Source organism: Rutilus rutilus, assembly GCF_951802725.1.
Source record: "Rutilus rutilus genome assembly, chromosome: 7".
NCBI classification, from domain to species: Eukaryota; Metazoa; Chordata; class Actinopteri; order Cypriniformes; family Leuciscidae; genus Rutilus; species Rutilus rutilus.
Window position 1 is genome coordinate 29,459,774 of NC_140221.1, and position 18,605 is coordinate 29,478,378.

The 18,605-nt window shown below is 39.6% G+C and overlaps 1 protein-coding gene across 2 annotated transcripts; it reads left to right on the forward strand.

Moving 5' to 3' along the window:
* Nucleotides 1–1,024: 1,024 nt before the first annotated feature.
* On the forward strand, nt 1,025–17,866 carry coro1cb (coronin, actin binding protein, 1Cb). Of its 2 annotated transcripts, XM_084415300.1 has the most exons (12): nt 1,025–2,196; nt 2,851–3,960; nt 10,648–10,847; nt 10,965–11,087; nt 11,201–11,330; nt 11,453–11,634; nt 11,708–11,827; nt 11,918–12,022; nt 12,505–12,650; nt 15,093–15,150; nt 15,391–15,633; nt 15,719–17,866. In XM_084415300.1, exons 1-12 carry the CDS (start codon nt 1,110–1,112, stop codon nt 15,836–15,838), a joined length of 3,624 nt encoding a protein of 1,207 aa, XP_084271426.1. In that variant the 5' UTR covers nt 1,025–1,109; the 3' UTR covers nt 15,839–17,866. The 2 variants fall into 2 exon arrangements, with proteins under 2 accessions (XP_084271426.1, XP_084271427.1); XM_084415301.1 differs by lacking the exons at nt 1,025–2,196; nt 2,851–3,960 and adding an exon at nt 6,259–6,478.
* Nucleotides 17,867–18,605: the final 739 nt, after the last annotated feature.

Here is an 18,605-nt window from a genome sequence, read left to right on the forward strand (position 1 = left end):
TGTGCTCAACCTGCAAATTCATTCACGTACTGTTTTGGGTAGGGCAATGAAGCTAAACGGAGAGAGTCTGGTTTTATGGATGGCCTTTCCCAGCTGCTTGGGCTATTGCAAGCTGAGGCCATCAACCTCAAAATAACCTGCGCAGTGCCTGAGCAATGACACATCCATAATATAAGTTTGCCATTCTTTCAGCAACGCAGCCAGTTGAGCGGTTACCTCTACAGCTGACATTCTCAGACAGAGTCAACACAGAGCACTGGACCCTTAAAATATCCCATCATGCTGAGAGACAAAAATGAGATGACATTTCCTGATAATGTAGAGCCATATTTATTCATGTTTATATAGACAAAACCGCATACATAAGCTGTGTTGTGTACCGCAAAATATGCTAATGGAGAATCTACTTATTTATGCTGTAGCATGACATCATTTTTTAAGTAAAACATTGTGCTTTCTTGAGGTCTGAGGGCAGAGGACAAAGGACCTGCTTAAGCCTTATCATATGCTTATATTTGGAAGGCTATTTTAGACTATTCTTCCTATGAGACACATTGTGACCCTACAGTAAGCTGAGCATTATGGGTTACTTCTTACACCCAAACCACTCAGGCTGGGCAAAAGAAGTTTCAGAAGGTCAATTTGAGAAAGTTAATATATATGTATATATATATATATATATATATATATATATATATAGTGTGTGTGTGTGTGTGTGTGTGTGTGTGTGTGTGTGTGTGTACACATTTACTTGTAATTACAATATTGTCATACATTCAAATAAATAAACTAAACTCATAACTTAGATGGAAACAGGAGTTTTGTTGTCAAGCGCCATGGGATATGTTTGGAGTCCATGGGTTTTCCCCTTTCATGTCTAATGTGACCTTCGCACCTGGTAACTGATCTACTCTGCCAGTTGCCATTTTGGTTCTGTGACTCAGTGGCTACATTGAGAGTCATTTAATTTTAGGCATTGCAACATTCCTGAAAGGAGTGATGTGAGAGGAACAAGAGAGAGCTTGAGATGGGAGGGGGCTCATTATAGATAAAGATATACGGTCTGTTCATGAACTCATGGGTGGTGATATGTGTTCTTCACAGGGGTGATGGGACAGAAACCGGTCAAGGAGCTAGGAAAAGAAGACGTCCTGACCAGTGCCGTTAGTGACTATGAGATCCTAAACCACAGTGAGGAGGAAGCACATTCCAACAACCCAGAAGAAACAGACCAGAATTTTGTTGACTTGGACACCTCCATACTAGAGCCCTGTCCTCAGGAACCAACAAGACCTGCTGACAACAACACTGAGCCCTCTTTCAACCTGGGAGGAAAAAAGATCAGTCAGAGTTATGACACGGATGTTTCACAGAATGCCAGGAAACCAAATCCTCAACTGAGCCTGGCAGGAGGTCCATGTACCTCAGAATTCAAAACAGTCACAAGCGACGCAACCGCCACAGATATATCTACTGCTTTGGACCAGCAACAACCTGACAAAACAGAAGGAATGACTAACAAAACTCACCTCAAGGATACTCCAAACATGTTAGAAGGTTCTTGTCAGGGGGACTCAACAGATGATGCCATGAACGTTGAGAAGAATGAGACACAAACGCTGGTGGACAGACACAATGCGATGTTAGACACAGAGGCAATGACAAAGATGAGTGGTAATGTTGAAATAAAGAGGAAATTCTCTTTGGAATCAGAAAATGCTAATTTACTTGAAAGACAGCCATTCCAGGAGATTAGAGTTTCAAAGGGTAAAGATAAAGAGGAAGTTCAGACCCTAAGTAGTGCTAAAATTAGAAAAAGTTGTGAAAAAGTTTGCAAAGAAAGTGCTGGAACTGTTCAACACAAAGAAAGTCCTTATCCGGACCGATCTGAGTATTTGGACAAAGCTGATTCTTTATGTCCGGAGACTGTGACTACATGTCCACCAATCCGCCAATCACATTCAAGTCGCCCATGGCTCCGGAGTGCAAATAAGCAGGATAATTTACGGGAGGAAAAAAATATCAGTCTAGATATGTCAACATGTATTTTAAAAGAAATACCTTATGATGCCTCACAGACACATTTTGCAGCAACACCCAAAGAAAACTTCAGAAAGGACAAAAGAAACCCAACTTTCCATACACCATTTTGGGGAAAAGAAGAGACTGTAGATCCTGCATGGGGTGAAAATGAAGGTAAGGACAACATCTTGCATACTCCCTTCAATGAACTTTGTTTATTAAAGTCTAGAATGACAAAATTCAACTCTAACTCTGAGATTGTTACTGAACCCACAAATGCAGACACAGTTCTAGTTCCGTTAAGGATTGAAGAGGACTCTGAACAAAAGTCATTAAGCGCATTCCATTCAGATTTGAGCCAAAGCAATACTTTGTTTCACACTGAGAAGAAAAATGATGACAAAGGGGCATTCACTGTCATGGAAAAGCACTCAGCAGTCATGTCATCTGAGAGTTTAACTGAATCCAGTGCTAAAAAAGTCCTTGTTAGCAATGCGCCTCACCCAGCCAAAAAGGGAGTGTGGGGAGCAGATGCACTGTGTGTGAAAAGAGACAGTAAATCTGATTATCAAAAAGCTGTTCAGTCGAAATCCATAAAAAACAAGAAAGATTTTGATGGTCATCGTAATGGAAGGCACAATACTTCACCATTATTTGAATTATCAGGAGAAAAAGGTAAAATTCACGAAGTACATCTGAGCAAAAGAGTCTGTGATCCAAAGATCTACAGGCTGGATGGTTCAGAAACAGAGGTCAAATAGAATATTTCCAGCAGTAAATGTTTAGATACAATTTTTGTTGACCATTTAAACTCTTTTTCTCACTCAGATTTTGATGGCGGTGACGCCGCAAGAGTCACACAGATGGCTTCTTTGAAACGGGAAAAAGAGCCTCTCTATTTCACGGCTGTGATCACACCACCACTTCAGATTCATACATTTCCTGATCAGGAGATGAGGAAGTCATCTGACATCTCTCATATGTATGTTCCTCACACTGAAATACAGAGCATGATCCCTGACGTCTTACCCACAGACGATCAGACAGAAAAAAAGGCCAAAATCAAAGGACCACCACCACCTGTTCCAAAGAAACCAAAGAATCCCTTTAAAAAAGCTGTTGGCCGCAAGGAATCTGCTTCTCATTCAATAGACGAGCCGAGCACATATTTGGACCTGCTGCTGAAAAATATCAAAATGGGCAGAAGGCAGGAGGCACTTCAGTCCGCTGAGGATTTTAATGCACATGCATCATGTCTTGATATGTTGCCTTATTATATCGAGTCCCCATCCTACATGTGCATGTCCATAGCGCCTGAGGCTGCTGATATTCCAAGATATTATTTAGCCCCACACGACGAAATTGTTGCACCTGACTGCGATAACTTGATAGAACCTGTCGATGATAGAGAACTAAACAAAATGGATATGTCTCAGCTGAGACCTTTATTGAAAAAAAGAGCAAAAATAAAGGGCCCACCACCACCTGTGCCAAAGAAGCCTCAAAATCCATTTGCTAAAACAGACACGGAAAAGATACAAACAAGCAAAGACTCAGTTTTGGAAAATGTGGAACACATTCCTTTGAAATATGGTAGACGTGACTCTGAAAGCTACATGATGGACATTGAGGATGAAGAAGAGTCTAAACCCACTGCAGTCCCAACCAGATATCCTTACGCCACCTGTAGAATTCCAAGCAGTAATTCTTCTGCTTCAGAAGAAAACGAAGTGTCCAGATACAGACCTGTCTCTGAACTCATCAGAGACAGCAACAAAATCCAGGAGAAAGTGATACATCACAGCAGGACAAACATAATGGAAGCCAGGCCAGATGTGGCTATGGGAAGCCAGACTCAAAAAGTATTGCAAATGAAGACAGCCTTTCATGTACAAACATCTCCACATAAAATGGAAAGAAGATCCTCACCAAAGAAAGGTAAGACAGGTTTTCAAGCTGACTGCATTTCCAGTTTTTATACAGCTAACAGGAGTCTTAATCAAATTTCAGTGAGTATCAGTTTTAGGTGAGACATATGCACAGTTATCCAAAATGTCTGTCAGGTGAAAATGCTTTATTATAACATGTATTATTATATATAAACACAACAGTAGATGAACATACAAATAATACCATTATCACAGTACCTGAACATTACTGTAGCATCACAGTTACACTAATTGTATGATCTAACATAAGACTAACAACAATCCATGAAATGCACTTCTACAAGAGGGTGAGACCATAACCATGATTCTTTGCAACGACATAACCAGCCAATAAGAAAACTATACACAGTTACACTGACGTTGTTTAGAATTTTCTTTTCAGTTTTTTAAATTAATATTATTAATATGTTTTATCATAATTATCAATGGCTCTTTGAACAGCTGGTGACCATCCATCTTCCTCTTGATCACATTCCAGAGGTTTTAAACGGGGTTCAGGTCTGGAGATTGGGCTGGCCATGACAGGGACTTGGATCTAGTGGTCCTCCATCCACACCTTGATTGGCCTGGCTGTGTGTATTGGAGCATTGTCCTGTAAGAAAAAACAATCCTTCAAGTTGGGGACATTGTCAGAGCAGAAGGAAGCATGTTTTCTTCCAGGATAACCTTGTACGTGGCTTGAGTCACACGTCCTTCACAAAAACAGATCTGCCTGATTCTGATCTTCTCTGATAAGTCCAGTTTTCAGCTGGTCCTCTAATGGTTAGGCCGAGAATTGGAGAGCCCAGGACAGGCCTACAACCCACAGTCTCTCACACCCACTGTGTAATTTGGTGGAGGACTGGTGATGATCTGGTGGTTCTTCAGTAAGGCTAGAATTGGGGAGATACGTCTTTCCGAAGGATGCATAACTCAAGCCACGTACAAGATTATCCTGAAAGAAAAATGGCTTTGTTCTGCTCTGACAATGTTCTACAATGCTCCAATCCATACAGCCAGGCCAGTCAAGGTGTGGAATGAATGAAGGACCACTAGATCCAAGTCCCTGTCATGGACAGCCCAATCTCCAGACCTGAACCCCACTGAAAACTTTGGGATATGATCAAGAGGAAGATGGATGGTCACGCCAAGACGCATGAAAGTGTTATGAAGGTGGAGGTAGAGAACCCAATCGCAGACAGTATGCACTACACAAAAGGTTTATTTGAACAAAAACAGAAAACAAAACCCACGAGGGGGCAAAACAAGACAGAATAGACTATTAAGACTGACAACACTAGACTTAGACTCAGACAATAAACTAGACAATAAGGACAGGATCAAAACTCTTCTTACTAGACAAGCGTTTCAACAGATAACTCGGTAAGTATCATACAATGAATGACAATGAACCAGCACAGGACAGCAAACACAAGGGGATTAAATAGGGAGAAACTAATGATGACAACAGGTGACACAGATTAATTAATGACTAAATAAGGGTAACAAGGGGGCGGGGTTACGTGACGAGACAACGCAAGCACACAGCCCAAACAAATGGCCATGTGCTTACACATAAAACATGGGTCTGTCATGATCCTGCCTCAAGACCAGGGAAAATTAAAGACTAGATGGCAGAATCATGACAGTTGGAAATCAGGGTTATTCCACCAAATACTCTTCCTAAGTTAAAACATTAGTATTGTGTTGTTTAAAAATGAATATAAACTTATTCGAGGTCTGAAAACATGGCATCTTTTTTGTTATTTTGACCAGTTGTCATTTTCTGCAAATAAATGCTCTAGTCTAAATGACAATATTTGTGTGTGAAATTTGGAAGAAATGTTGTCAGTAGTTTGTAGAATAATCAGAAATGTTCATTTTATTCAAACAGATAGGTGTAATAAATCTAGAGAAACTGCTAATTTTTCAGTGGTCTCTTAATCTTAAACTATAGGATATATTTGGTCTTTGATATCACAAAGTTTGAAAAGCTCTACACCACACTGAAACAGAAAAATAAGATTCCATATTAGATTTTAGGGCACACTGCACTTTGTAACATAATCCAACATGAGCATGACTTCATCCTTTTTCACTCTTAACATAATTACCACTCCTGTAACATTATTAGCTCCATTTAAGGCGAAGCACAACGTGTTTAAATACACAAGATGGAAAAGCTTGGAATCAATGTAGTGTTTGCAAAGGAGAGATGCTCAAATGTTTTTCCACGCATAAGATGTCTTACCATTTAAACCGCATTGACCTGTCGGCCAGTACGGTACAATGTGTACACCTCTCATTCACACACATAGAATTGATGTCCATGTAGGAGGACATGAGGAGGAGGGGAGGGGAGAGGAGAACAAGGGCGTTTTCTCCCGTTCATTCAGAATAAAGGAGAGGAGGGAAGCTATTGTGGCTAGCCGCAATTCACTGAGACAGTCACCAGCACAAACTGAATCTGTGAGAAAATAAATTAATGCTTTGAATTTGACGCTCTGAGAGACCTAGTACTGATAAAGGTAAGCGTTTTGCGTTTGGTCATATTAATGCAAGGCAGGTCAGTGTTGCACTAGCCTCTACTGGAATGCTAGCTCGATTTTAGCAAGCATCACTGATTTAAAACAAGCTCTGGAAACAGCTCCTACCTAACCGGGAAAAAAAAACTTACGCTCGTGCATGTGCATTTGCTGCATTTAGCGTCATTTTCTGACATTTGAGACTACATCCAGCATTTGATGATCATGCATATGGCGAGATAAGCAGAAATAGTGAGATATTAATTGAAAGTTGACCATCATGACCTGTGCCGGGTTGATAGCACGCCTCCACTCCAAAGCGGCACGTCGCATTTCGCCAGCGCATGCAAAATAAAACATGCTCGGCTCAAAACAAGCTGCATTACTGATGCTTTTCCGGCTTTTTTCATTCATTTGTTCGGTTAGCGATTAGCTCTCATTTTCTCACACCAGCAGAAGCCTGCCCATCTATCGATTATGTCATGTTTAGTTTTTTTTTCATTCTCACTCTTGCACTATAGGCGAATATCTTCTTTCTCTCATCCATACATATGTTTTATCTTTCACTCTTTATCTTAATTTATGTTTTAGTAGACATTTAATGTGAGGGTTTTTTTCGCCGGTATGCTCGTCAGCAGCATCATCATCACCATCACCATCACCATCATCAATAACGCAGCTCGGCCATTAGAAAGCAAACACACTCACACCGCCATACATCTGACCTATTTCCAAAAACACATCCATGGCTTTATTGTGATGACCGCATTTTATTCTCCCAAACACAGCTGTTTGGAATCGTCTTAATTTATTTACATTAATGCTATTATTTAGGAAGACACCGTCACCAATCAGGCTCATCTCAGCAAGTGCTTCAGGTAATGCATATAATGCATTAATAAAAACGACTCATATAACCAGTGATTGTTAATGTTTAATTATGAATATCAAATAGTAGGCCTATATCTTGTACCTTTTATAACACTGGTCAGGAATAAGCACTCTGTCTCAAAATCTGCCTAACTAGACTGACATTTTGGGAATCATTGATGTGTGCATAATTTTTTAGCATCTTTGGTGTGTGTAGCATCATAAGAAATGTCTGTTTTGGCAGCTCATTGGGATTTTATTAGGTTTCATTAGATTATGTTGAGTTGCATCTTTTATCCTGGATGATAAATAAACTATTTTATGTATCTATTTTATTTACAAATTTATATCTGTTCAATAAATATATTTTTTTACTTTTATAGTTTACATTTGATGCATTCAGAAACTATAAGTAAGTAAACTGTCAAGTAAGCTAAAATAAGTGCTTCATCTGATTACATGTAAATTAAATGAAGGAAGTCCAACTTAATTAAATATAGGATATATATATATACAGTGGGGAGAACAAGTATTTGATATACTGCCGATTTTGCAGGTTTTCCCACTTACAATGTAGCATGTAGAAGTCTGTAATTTTTATCATAGGTAGGCCTACTCATCAACTGTGAGTGACGGAATCTAAGACAAAAATCCAGAAAATCACATTGTATGATTTTTAAGTAATTAATTAGCATTTTATTGCATGACATAAGTATTTGATACATCAGAAAAGCAGAACTTAATATTTGGTACAGAAACCTTTGTTTGCAATTACAGAGATAATACGTTTCCTGTAGTTCTTGACCAGGTTTGCACATACTGCAGCAGGATTTTGGCCCACTCCTCCATACAGACCTTCTCCAGATCCTTCAGGTTTCGGGGCGGTCGCTGGGCAATTATTTCAGCTCCCTCCAAAGATTTTCTATTGGGTTCAGGTCTGGAGATAGTCTGGAAATCCAGACCTAAATCTAAAAGATTAATGGTCTGGCGTCGACTAATGAAAATCGCCCAACTCGAGGGGCGGCACCAAGCATGCATTTGAAAATCTCACTGCACGCAATTGGATAACACTACGACCAATCACAACAATAAACCCCATACGCTTAGCTACCAGCGGAGCTAACTGGTAGATTATACTCTTACCGTATCCGGTCGGCAAAACAGCAAAAACGTCCTTCTTGCAAAGGAACGATTCGAGCGGCGTCTTCTGTTCCTGTTTTAGATAAAAAGCCAAGTCTAACTCGTTCCTTGTAGTGGCCAAAGCCGTTTCAAACAACTGGTATTCATCCATAGCCATCTTGCAATGTTTACTAATGACTTCGACGTCACAGCGCTGTCGTCATCTGTTTAGCTCGCCTCTGGCCCGCCTATATCAGATAACCTGGGATAACCTCAGATCGAGGGGCATATTTAATGAGCATCATTACTCGACACCAGAGTAACTCACTGAGCAAATTCAACTTGTGCTTTCGTGAGAACTCTGGATTACCAGGGTAGTCTGGAGACTGGCTAGGCCACTCCAGGACCTTGAGATGCTTCTTACGGAGCCACTCCTTAGTTGCCCTGGCTGTGTGTTTCGGGTCGTTGTCATGCTGGAAGACCCAGCCACGACCCATCTTCAATGCTCTTACTGAGGGAAGGTTGTTGGCCAAGATCTCGCAATACATGGCCCCATCCATCCTCCCCTCAATACGGTGCAGTTGTCCTGTCCCCTTTGCAGAAAAGCATCCCCAAAGAATGATGTTTCCACCTCCATGCTTCACGGTTGGGATGGTGTTCTTGGGGTTGTACTCATCCTTCTTCTTCCTCCAAACACGGCGAGTGGAGTTTAGACCAAAAAGCTCTATTTTTGTCTCATCAGACCACATGACCTTCTCCCATTCCTCCTCTGGATCATCCAGATGGTCATTGGCAAACTTCTGACGGGCCTGGACATGCGCTGGCTTGAGCAGGGGGGCCTTGCGTGCGCTGCAGGATTTTAATCCATGACGGCGTAGTGTGTAATGGTTTTCTTTGAGACTGTGGTCCCAGCTCTCTTCAGGTCATTGACCAGGTCCTGCCGTGTAGTTCTGGGCCGATCCCTCACCTTCCTCATGATCATTGATGCCCCACGAGGTGAGATCTTGCATGGTGCCCCAGACCGAGGGAGATTGACCGTCATCTTGAACTTCTTCCATTTCTAATAATTACGCCAACAGTTGTTGCCTTCTCACCAAGCTGCTTGCCTATTGTCCTGTAGCCCATCCCAGCCTTGTGCAGGTCTACAATTTTATCCCTGATGTCCTTACACAGCTCTCTGGTCTTGGCCGTTGTGGAGAGGTTGGAGTCTGTTTGATTGAGTGTGTGGAGTGGACAGGTGTCTTTTTATACAGGTAACGAGTTCAAACAGGTGCAGTTAATACAGGTAATGAGTCGAGAACAGGAGGGCTTCTTAAAGAAAAACTAACAGGTCTGTGAGAGCCGGAATTCTTACTGGTTGGTAGGTGATCAAATACTTATGCAAATTAATTATTCAAAAATCATACAATGTGATTTTCTGGATTTTTGTTTAGATTGCGTCTCTCACAGTTGAAGTGTACCTATGATAAAAATTACAGACTTGCAGACATACTTACATGCTTTGTAAGTAGGAAAACCTGCAAAATCGGCAGTGTATCAAATACTTGCTCTCCCCACTGTGTGTGTGTGTGTGTGTGTGTATGTATATATATATATATATATATATATATATATATATATATATATATATATATATATACATACATACAGTAGTCAACATTTAAAGTGACCTTTCATCGAAGTTATACATTAATTTTGAACAATACTCTTGTCTTAGGACACTTTTGATGAACTTTTTTGATCCACTTCAAATGTTGACTACTGTATATATATATTTATATATATATATTCAATAATTTAAACAAACTGTCATCAGAGCATGGCATTCTCATAACAAGTTTATACACAGAGGCTCAATGAAATTCACACACACTGAACTGCATTTTCTCCTTGCCTATTATGGAGAATTGCTTTTACAGAGTGAAATGGAAAACCGTTTCCCAGTGCTCTCTAGCTGACTGCTCATCTTACTCAAATATGATACACTGTCAGTATTAAGTCTGGAAACAACATTGAACATTTATCTGTCATTATGACTTTGTTATACTACAAAATATAAACTGTCAGGTTTGTCAGGTAATAGTAACGATAATAAATATTGAATTACTACAAGTATTATTTTAAATCTAAAAAATCATTATGACAAGTAAGAACAAAACATTTCTCTTGTCTTGTATTTTCAGAAATGATCAGACGAGTGGTACGACAGAGTAAATTCCGTCATGTGTTTGGTCAGGCGGTGAAGAATGACCAGTGCTATGATGACATTAGGGTTTCACGGGTTACCTGGGACAGTGCCTTCTGTGCAGTAAACCCCAAATTTGTTGCTATTATTGTGGAGGCTAGTGGGGGTGGAGCTTTCCTTGTTCTACCTCTGCAAAAGGTAAGCCATAACCGCATATGAATTAAATGTCCACTCATTTTTCCAATCTTAGTTGTTCAGAATTCTGCAAGATGAGACATAAATTAATGCTCTCTGCCCCTGCTTCGTGTTTGTCAGACGGGTCGTATTGACAAGGCCTACCCCACTGTTTGTGGTCACACGGGCCCTGTGCTGGACATCGACTGGTGCCCGAACAATGATCACGTCATTGCCAGCGGCTCTGAAGATTGTACAGTAATGGTACGCCCAGCTCCTTCGCTACATCCTCTCATAGAAACCATGCTCAGATCCAAAAAGTGTAAAAAAAGAGTAATTATTATTATTATTCAAATATTCCCATTTTTGTTACATAGGTGTGGCAAATCCCTGAAAACGGCCTCACCTCAGCTCTTTCTGAGCCAGCCGTGGTGTTGGAGGGTCACTCCAAAAGGGTGGGCATTGTGACGTGGCATCCAACAGCTCGTAATGTTCTGCTAAGTGCGGGTAAGAGATTTTAAAAGCAAGCGCGCTACAATTAAAACCTTTGCGTTAATCATCTTGAGGATCAAAAACCTGTGACTGAATGATTAAAAAAAAAAACATTCTTGTCTTCTCTCCTCCGTCAGGATGCGATAATCTCATCATCGTTTGGAACGTGGGCACAGGAGAAGCTCTGATCAACCTGGAGGACATGCATCCTGACGTGATCTTCAGCGTCTGCTGGAGTCGCAACGGCAGCCTCATTTGCACCGCATGCAAGGATAAGAAAGTGCGCGTTATCGATCCACGCAAGGGGAAGATCACTGCGGTAAGTGAAAACATCTCAAAAGGACTCTTTTTTTTCACAGTTCTGAGTGTCTCACTGGCATTGATGATCACAGGAGAAGGATAAGGCCCATGAGGGGGCCCGGCCCATGAGGGCCATCTTTCTGGCTGATGGAAACATCTTCACCACCGGCTTCAGTCGTATGAGTGAGCGGCAGCTGGCCTTATGGAATCCAGTAAGCCAAACAAATGGATTTTCTCTCTGTTTTTGAAAAAGCTAGATTTGTTTATGCACTATAATGAAATATTTTGATATGATCTTTAAGAAAAATATGGAAGAGCCGATATCAGTGCACGAAATGGACACCAGCAATGGAGTGTTGCTTCCCTTCTATGACCCTGACACTAATGTGGTCTACCTGTGTGGAAAGGTGAGCAGGTTTTTATGTGACCCAAGAAGCGCAAGTTCAGCCATATTGTATTAACTCTCCAACATATTGATTGAAATGAATTATACACATATTAGCACAGTTTTTCCTCAACCTATTTGACACCAAGGCCCTTCTTTGTCCGAGACAATAGTCACAGTCCCTCCTATTTCAGCTGATATGTACCTCTGACAATTCTGTTATATGTAATACCATTATGTCAGTTTAATGTTAGACATATTTATGTTTTTTTTTTGTTTTTGTTTTTTTATTATGATTATGTTAACTAAATAATTTTAGTTATTAACTAAAAGTTTCCAGAGGCCCCCTAGTTGTGAACCACTGGCTTAAAATCAATACTGGGATGTCATACTAATTTTATTAGTGTGTGTGTGTAAATATAGTAAATATATTTAATAAGAAAAAAATTGTGAAAAGGACATTGTGGAGAAATTTGCAAACCTGTAAGCTTGTTTTCTGGTCAGGGTGACAGCAGTATCCGTTACTTCGAGATCACAGACGAGGCACCGTATGTGCACTACCTCAACACGTTTTCCAGCAAGGAGCCCCAGAGAGGCATGGGATACATGCCTAAAAGAGGCCTAGACGTCAACAAGTGCGAGATAGCCAGGTATGCGATGTTTGCACTGGACAGGTATTTCTTTTAAGTATTTAAAAAAAAAAAAAACAGGCTGAATTGTTTGAGGTGCTGATGGCCACATCAGAACCTGGATATTTTAGAGAAACTAAACTGACTTGAAGCCTTCAGCATTGTTGTGATTATGGTTCTCAGTGGTGTGACTTGATTGATGCTTTACTCCTGCTGCTAGTTTGATTTTTTTTCTTCTCCAGTAGGGGGAGGCATTAGCCTGTCATTAACTATAAAATCTAATGGGATGGCAGTGTGTCACTGATCATGCTGTGGCTCATAAAGGTCATTGAAATGTTATTTGACAACTAATTATCACTGTATGGATCATTAGTTTTAGTATCTACTCCTTTATCAAGGTATATGTTCTGTGTTTATTATTATTATTTTACTTAATTATTACCTTTTATATGTCTGGCATGAACTAATATATATATATATATATATATATATATATATATATATATATATATATATATATATATATATATATATATGTATATGTACTCTGAACAAAATTATAAACGCAACACTTCTGTTTTTGCCCCCATTTTTCATGAGCTGAACTCAAAGATCTAAGACTTTTTCTATGTTCACAAAAGGCCTATTTCTCTCAAATATTGTTCACAAATCTGTCTAAATCTGTGTTAGTGAGCACGTCTCCTTTGCCGAGATAATCCATCCACCTCACAGGTGTGGCATATCAAGATGCTGATTAGACAGTATGATTATTGCACAGGTGTGCCTTAGGCTGGCCACAATAAAAGGCCACTCTAAAATGTGCAGTTTTACTTAATTGGGGGAAAAAAAATTATTGATTGTGGCCTGTGGAATGTTGGTCCACTCCTCTTCAATGGCTGTGCGAAGTTGATGGATATTGGCAGGACCTGGAACACGCTGTCGTATACACCGATCCAGAGCATCCTAAACATGCTCAATGGGTGACATGTCCGGTGAGTATGCTGGCCATGCAAGAACTGGGATGTTTTCAGCTTCCAGGAATTGTGTACAGATCCTTGCAACATGGGGCCATGCATTATCATGCTGCAACATGAGGTGATGGTCGTGGATGAATGGCACAACAATGGGCCTCAGGATTTCATCACGGGATCTCTGTGCATTCAAAATGCCATCAATAAAATGTACCTGGGTTCGTTGTCCATAACATACCCCTGCCCGTAGCATAATCCCACCACTCGATCCACAACGTTGACATCAGCAAACCGCTCACCCACACGACACCATACACGCTGTCTGCCATCTGCCCTGTACAGTGAAAACCGGGATTCATCCGTGAAGAGAACACCTGTCCAAAGTGCCGGACACCATCGAATGTTACGACGACGAACTGCAGTCAGGTCGAGACCCCGATGAGGACGACGAGCATGCAGATGAGCTTCCCTGAGATGGTTTCTGACAGTTTGTGCAGACATTCTTTGGTTATGCAAAGCGATTGTTGCAGCAGCTGTCCGGGTGGCTGGTCTCAGACGATCTTAGAGGTGAAGATGCTGGATGTGGAGGTCCTGGGCTGGTGTGGTTACACGTTGTCTGCGGTTGTGAGGCCAGTTGGATGTACTGCCAAATTCTCTGAAACGCCTTTAGAGATGGCTTATGGTAGAGAAATGAACATTCAGTTCGGGCAACAGCTCTGGTGGACATTCCTGCAGTCAGCATGAATGAATGTGTTTGGGATGCTCTGGATTGGCGTATACGACAGTGTGTTCCAGGTCCTGCCAATATCCAGCAATTTCGCACAGCCATTGAAGAGGAGTGGACCAACATCCCACAGGCCACAAACAACAATATTTTTTTCAATACAGTAAAACTGCACATTTTAGAGTGTTCGGCTCATGAAAAATGGGGGCAAAAACAAAAGTGTTGGGTTTATAATTTTGTTCAGTGTGTGTATATATATATATATATATATATATATATATATATATATATATATATATATATGTATATATATATATATATATATGTATATGTATATGTACTGTATGTATGTATGTATGTATATATATATATATATATGTATATATGTATGTGTGTGTATATGTGTGTCTGTATATATATATATATATATTTTTTTTTTATTATATGTAATTTATTCCTGTGATGACAAAGCTGAATTTTCAGCATCATTACTCCAGTCTTCAGTCACATTATCCTTCAGAAATCATTATAATATGCTGATTTGCTTCTCAAGAAACATTTCTTATCAATGTTGAAAACAGTTGTGCTGCTCAATATTTTTGTGGAAAAAATGTTCTCAGTATTTTTTGATTACAAGAAAGTTCAAAAGAACAACATTTATTTGAAAAAGAAATCTTTTGTAACATAAATGAAGCAAAAAAGATCGCTGTGCTGTTAGCACCAATAATAACACAATGGCACCAATAACATCTCTGTTGTTTCTCACAGGTTTTATAAACTTCATGAGAGAAAGTGTGAGCCAATTATCATGACCGTCCCTAGAAAGGTACTTTTTACTGTATTATGTTTGCTGTTTATTATTCCCTATGATTTTGTCATTCCTCAATATAATGGCAAAGCTTAATAAAAAGTGTGATTTAATGGTCATTCATTGATGAAGAAAAGGGGAGGCACATGATTTCAGTTAACATTAGGGCAGCAAATGTTTTCAGAGAAAACAAACAGCTTGAATACATGATTCCAAAATACTCATTACGGTATTTCCTGTCTCTTCTGTTCTTGGCAGTCAGACCTCTTCCAGGACGACCTCTATCCGGACACAGCAGGTCCAGACCCGGCACTAGAGGCTGAGGAGTGGTTTGAAGGCAAGAATGGCGAACCAATCCTGATCTCGCTCAAACACGGTTATGTCCCGGGCAAGAACCGTGACCTCAAAGTAGTCAAGAAAAATCTGCTGGATAACAAGGCAACCAAGAAGGTGGAGGAGCCAGCAACTCCTCAGAAACCTGCCTCTCCTCAGCTAACCAGAGTAAGGATGATGCTTCATTGGCTTGTTTGTATTTCCCCCCTAATAACTGGTGCTAAAACACTGTTTCTTTTATTCTGCTCCGCAGAAGAATGAAGTAAAGTTAGAGGAGCTGTTGCGAGAAGTCAAGTCCCTTAGAGATCTGGTCACGCTGCAGGACAGGAGAATCGCCAAACTGGAAGAGCAGGTGGCTAAAGTGGCAATCTAAGACACTGGTGGTGGTCTGAGCCATAGCATCAGTATGGAGAGAAAGAGAGAGATTCAGGTGGGCAGGGGAGGTCAGTCACTGCCAAAATTTCTCAATTTGACTCGATCATTCCGCTTGGTGTTTCTCCCATGGACAACTTCAAGCAACATTCCAAGATGGACTTTTACTTTTTGCCAAGTCTCCCCCAAGCATTCGCATAACAGAAGCAAAATTGTGGCAAAGAGCGGTCACTGGTTTTAACTGATGTTTTACATTTTGTTAAAAATGTTCTTACTTTTTTAGTTATTGTAACATTGTTTCCATGAGTATTCTGATATTTACCAGTATGTTACAGAGTGTCGTTGTATATACAAATCAGTATTTCTCTTTCCTTTTTTGTTGTGCTGCCAAATTTGAGGTGATGTTCACCTCTCCTTTTATTTCTACTTTTATATGTTTTTCCCAGTTGTAGATAGTGGCTTATTGAAAAACATGAATTTACATGTCATACTATTCAAAGTGGGACATAAGCAGAAAAGGCAGTAAAGTGTGATTGTAAAGGCCATTGGTACTTCAGAAACTAATCATTGGTGATGATAAGGATATGATTTAAGGCTGGCCCACATGGAAAGATTTTTTTAAATCGTATCAGATTTTCAAAATGTGAGAGACCACAAACATGACGATAAAAAAACGATTATAGATTTAACAGTTTTTTTCCAACAGATTCCATTCACAAAAACACGGAAAAAAACTAAAAACCGACTGTGAACACGGGAAATCTCGCAAAATCTTTTGCGGTCAAACATGACTTTAGAGTAAACAAACATGGTGGACAAGTCGTTTTACCCATAAAACGTGCTTTAAACCAATCGGATTGCTTGGGTCCTAAGGTGGGACTCATCTCTATGGTGGGACTCATCTCTTCACCACACCGGCAGCTCGCTTTCTGATTTTGTATCGTTTCGTTCCACGTGACAATCTACAGAGTGCGTGCGTGTTTGTCTTCGGGATTCCCCCCACACAACAGGATTTCTGATCGTAAATATTGGATACATGTTGGATATTTACGATTTGAGATCGGTGTGGACCCGAGCAGATTCAATCACCCTTAACGCACCTGAGTCACACCACAGGAAAATCTGATAGGATAATCTGTTGAACCATCAAGATAATCAGGACTTTACCTAGGATTGTCGGAAGGGGAGAACTGGGCCCAAAATCGGCCCGTGTGTAGTGTGTGGGTGCTTCTAGTGAAATCTAAGAAATGCTCATAACCATTAAAATTCAACATTTAGGATTTTGAAATCGGTCCATATCTTGTCCCTTGTGATGATCATGATCACTGAAGTATTAAGCACATTGTAATCTCCTCCATTGCCTGGCTTTGAGATCATCATAATTGATTATAAAGCATCCAACAACAGGGTTTTTCAAAATATAACACAATCAGTTACAGTATATCCAGAAGCAATAACGTAACGTTGCAGAATGAATGTGAACTTAAACCTAAACTTGCTCAAAATGCATTAATCATGCATAGGCATCATAAATCAAAAACCTACCGCTGTAACTTTATAGTAATTATGAAATTACTGTTGCACCTCAGGAAATCAACCACTTTGAAGTCAGAAACATTGGATGCTCAACACTTGCCATTTGCATGACTTTTTTGTCCAAAGAAATAGTATCAACTTATTTTGAATAGGAAATGGCTTTTTTTTTTGCTATCATTATCTATGTTTGCCCTCACTTTTGAATTATTCTCATGTTTCAGAATATTGGGCTGACACATGCTCTGATACATGAACTTGGCTTTACGAGGCAGTGGCTACCTGCGAGCTCTTCTGATGTATATGTACTGTAAATGTATTGGTGCCTCTATGTGTGTTTCTGGTTTTAGACAGACCTCTTCAGTTGACCACTGCTGGAGGACATCATCCATGAATCTGAGCACTTATCTGTGTCCTAAGCAGTCTTGTGCATGCATTCCAAACTTCACCTAAAATAAAAAAGGTTGACTCTACAATAAATCCTTTCATTAATAATTCTTCATGAAGTTTGTGGTCATTTTCTTGGTGTTTGTAGGACTGTTTACTATGATGTTAAACAAAAATCCTGGGTCACACTTTATTTTACAGTGTCCTTGTTACACGTTACATACTGTAGTAATAACTATAAATTATGCATAATTACATGCAACTAACCCTAAACCAAACCCCAATCCTAACCATGTAGTAAGTACATGTAGTTAATTATTATTACACTTTACTTAAATGCATAATTACACTGTAACACGGACACCTTAAAATAAAGTGTAACCAAATGTTATGTTTATGAAATGTTCTCATCTTGAAAACTTGATTCTGATCTATTGTAACATTCATCGATCAGATGTTTCCTAATATTTCTAATAATGAAAATACTGAAAATGACCTCAAAGGACTTCATTATTATTGTTGTAATATTGTTTCAATGTTCTTGTTGTTTTTAGGCTAATAGTTTTGTATTGACTTTTTTTATTAGTAGAAGATTTTAGATAATATACGCACAGGTAAAATTATTTCGATCAATATTTTTTTTTAATCATTATTGCAAAATAAACCTCTTTGGGGTAATTCAAGACCTCTACATTATCCCAAGATTCCTAGTAAAGGACATTATCGCTCACTTATTGTTACTGCATGTAAAGACTATTTTCTGAGTCTGTTCTCAGCAAAGTTTATTATTATGAAATAAAGAATGACATGAAAAATACATACTACATCCTTCATCCTCAGCTCTCTCA

Excerpts from the sequence above, each read along its gene's own strand:
- coro1cb (XM_084415300.1), top strand. The coding sequence starts at position 1,110 with ATGGGACAGAAACCGGTCAAGGAGCTAGGAAAAGAAGACGTCCTGACC. Across the intron at positions 3,961-10,647 it reads AAGATCCTCACCAAAGAAAG|AAATGATCAGACGAGTGGTA; the intron begins GTAAGACAGGTT and ends TTGTATTTTCAG. Across the intron at positions 12,023-12,504 it reads TGGTCTACCTGTGTGGAAAG|GGTGACAGCAGTATCCGTTA; the intron begins GTGAGCAGGTTT and ends TTTTCTGGTCAG.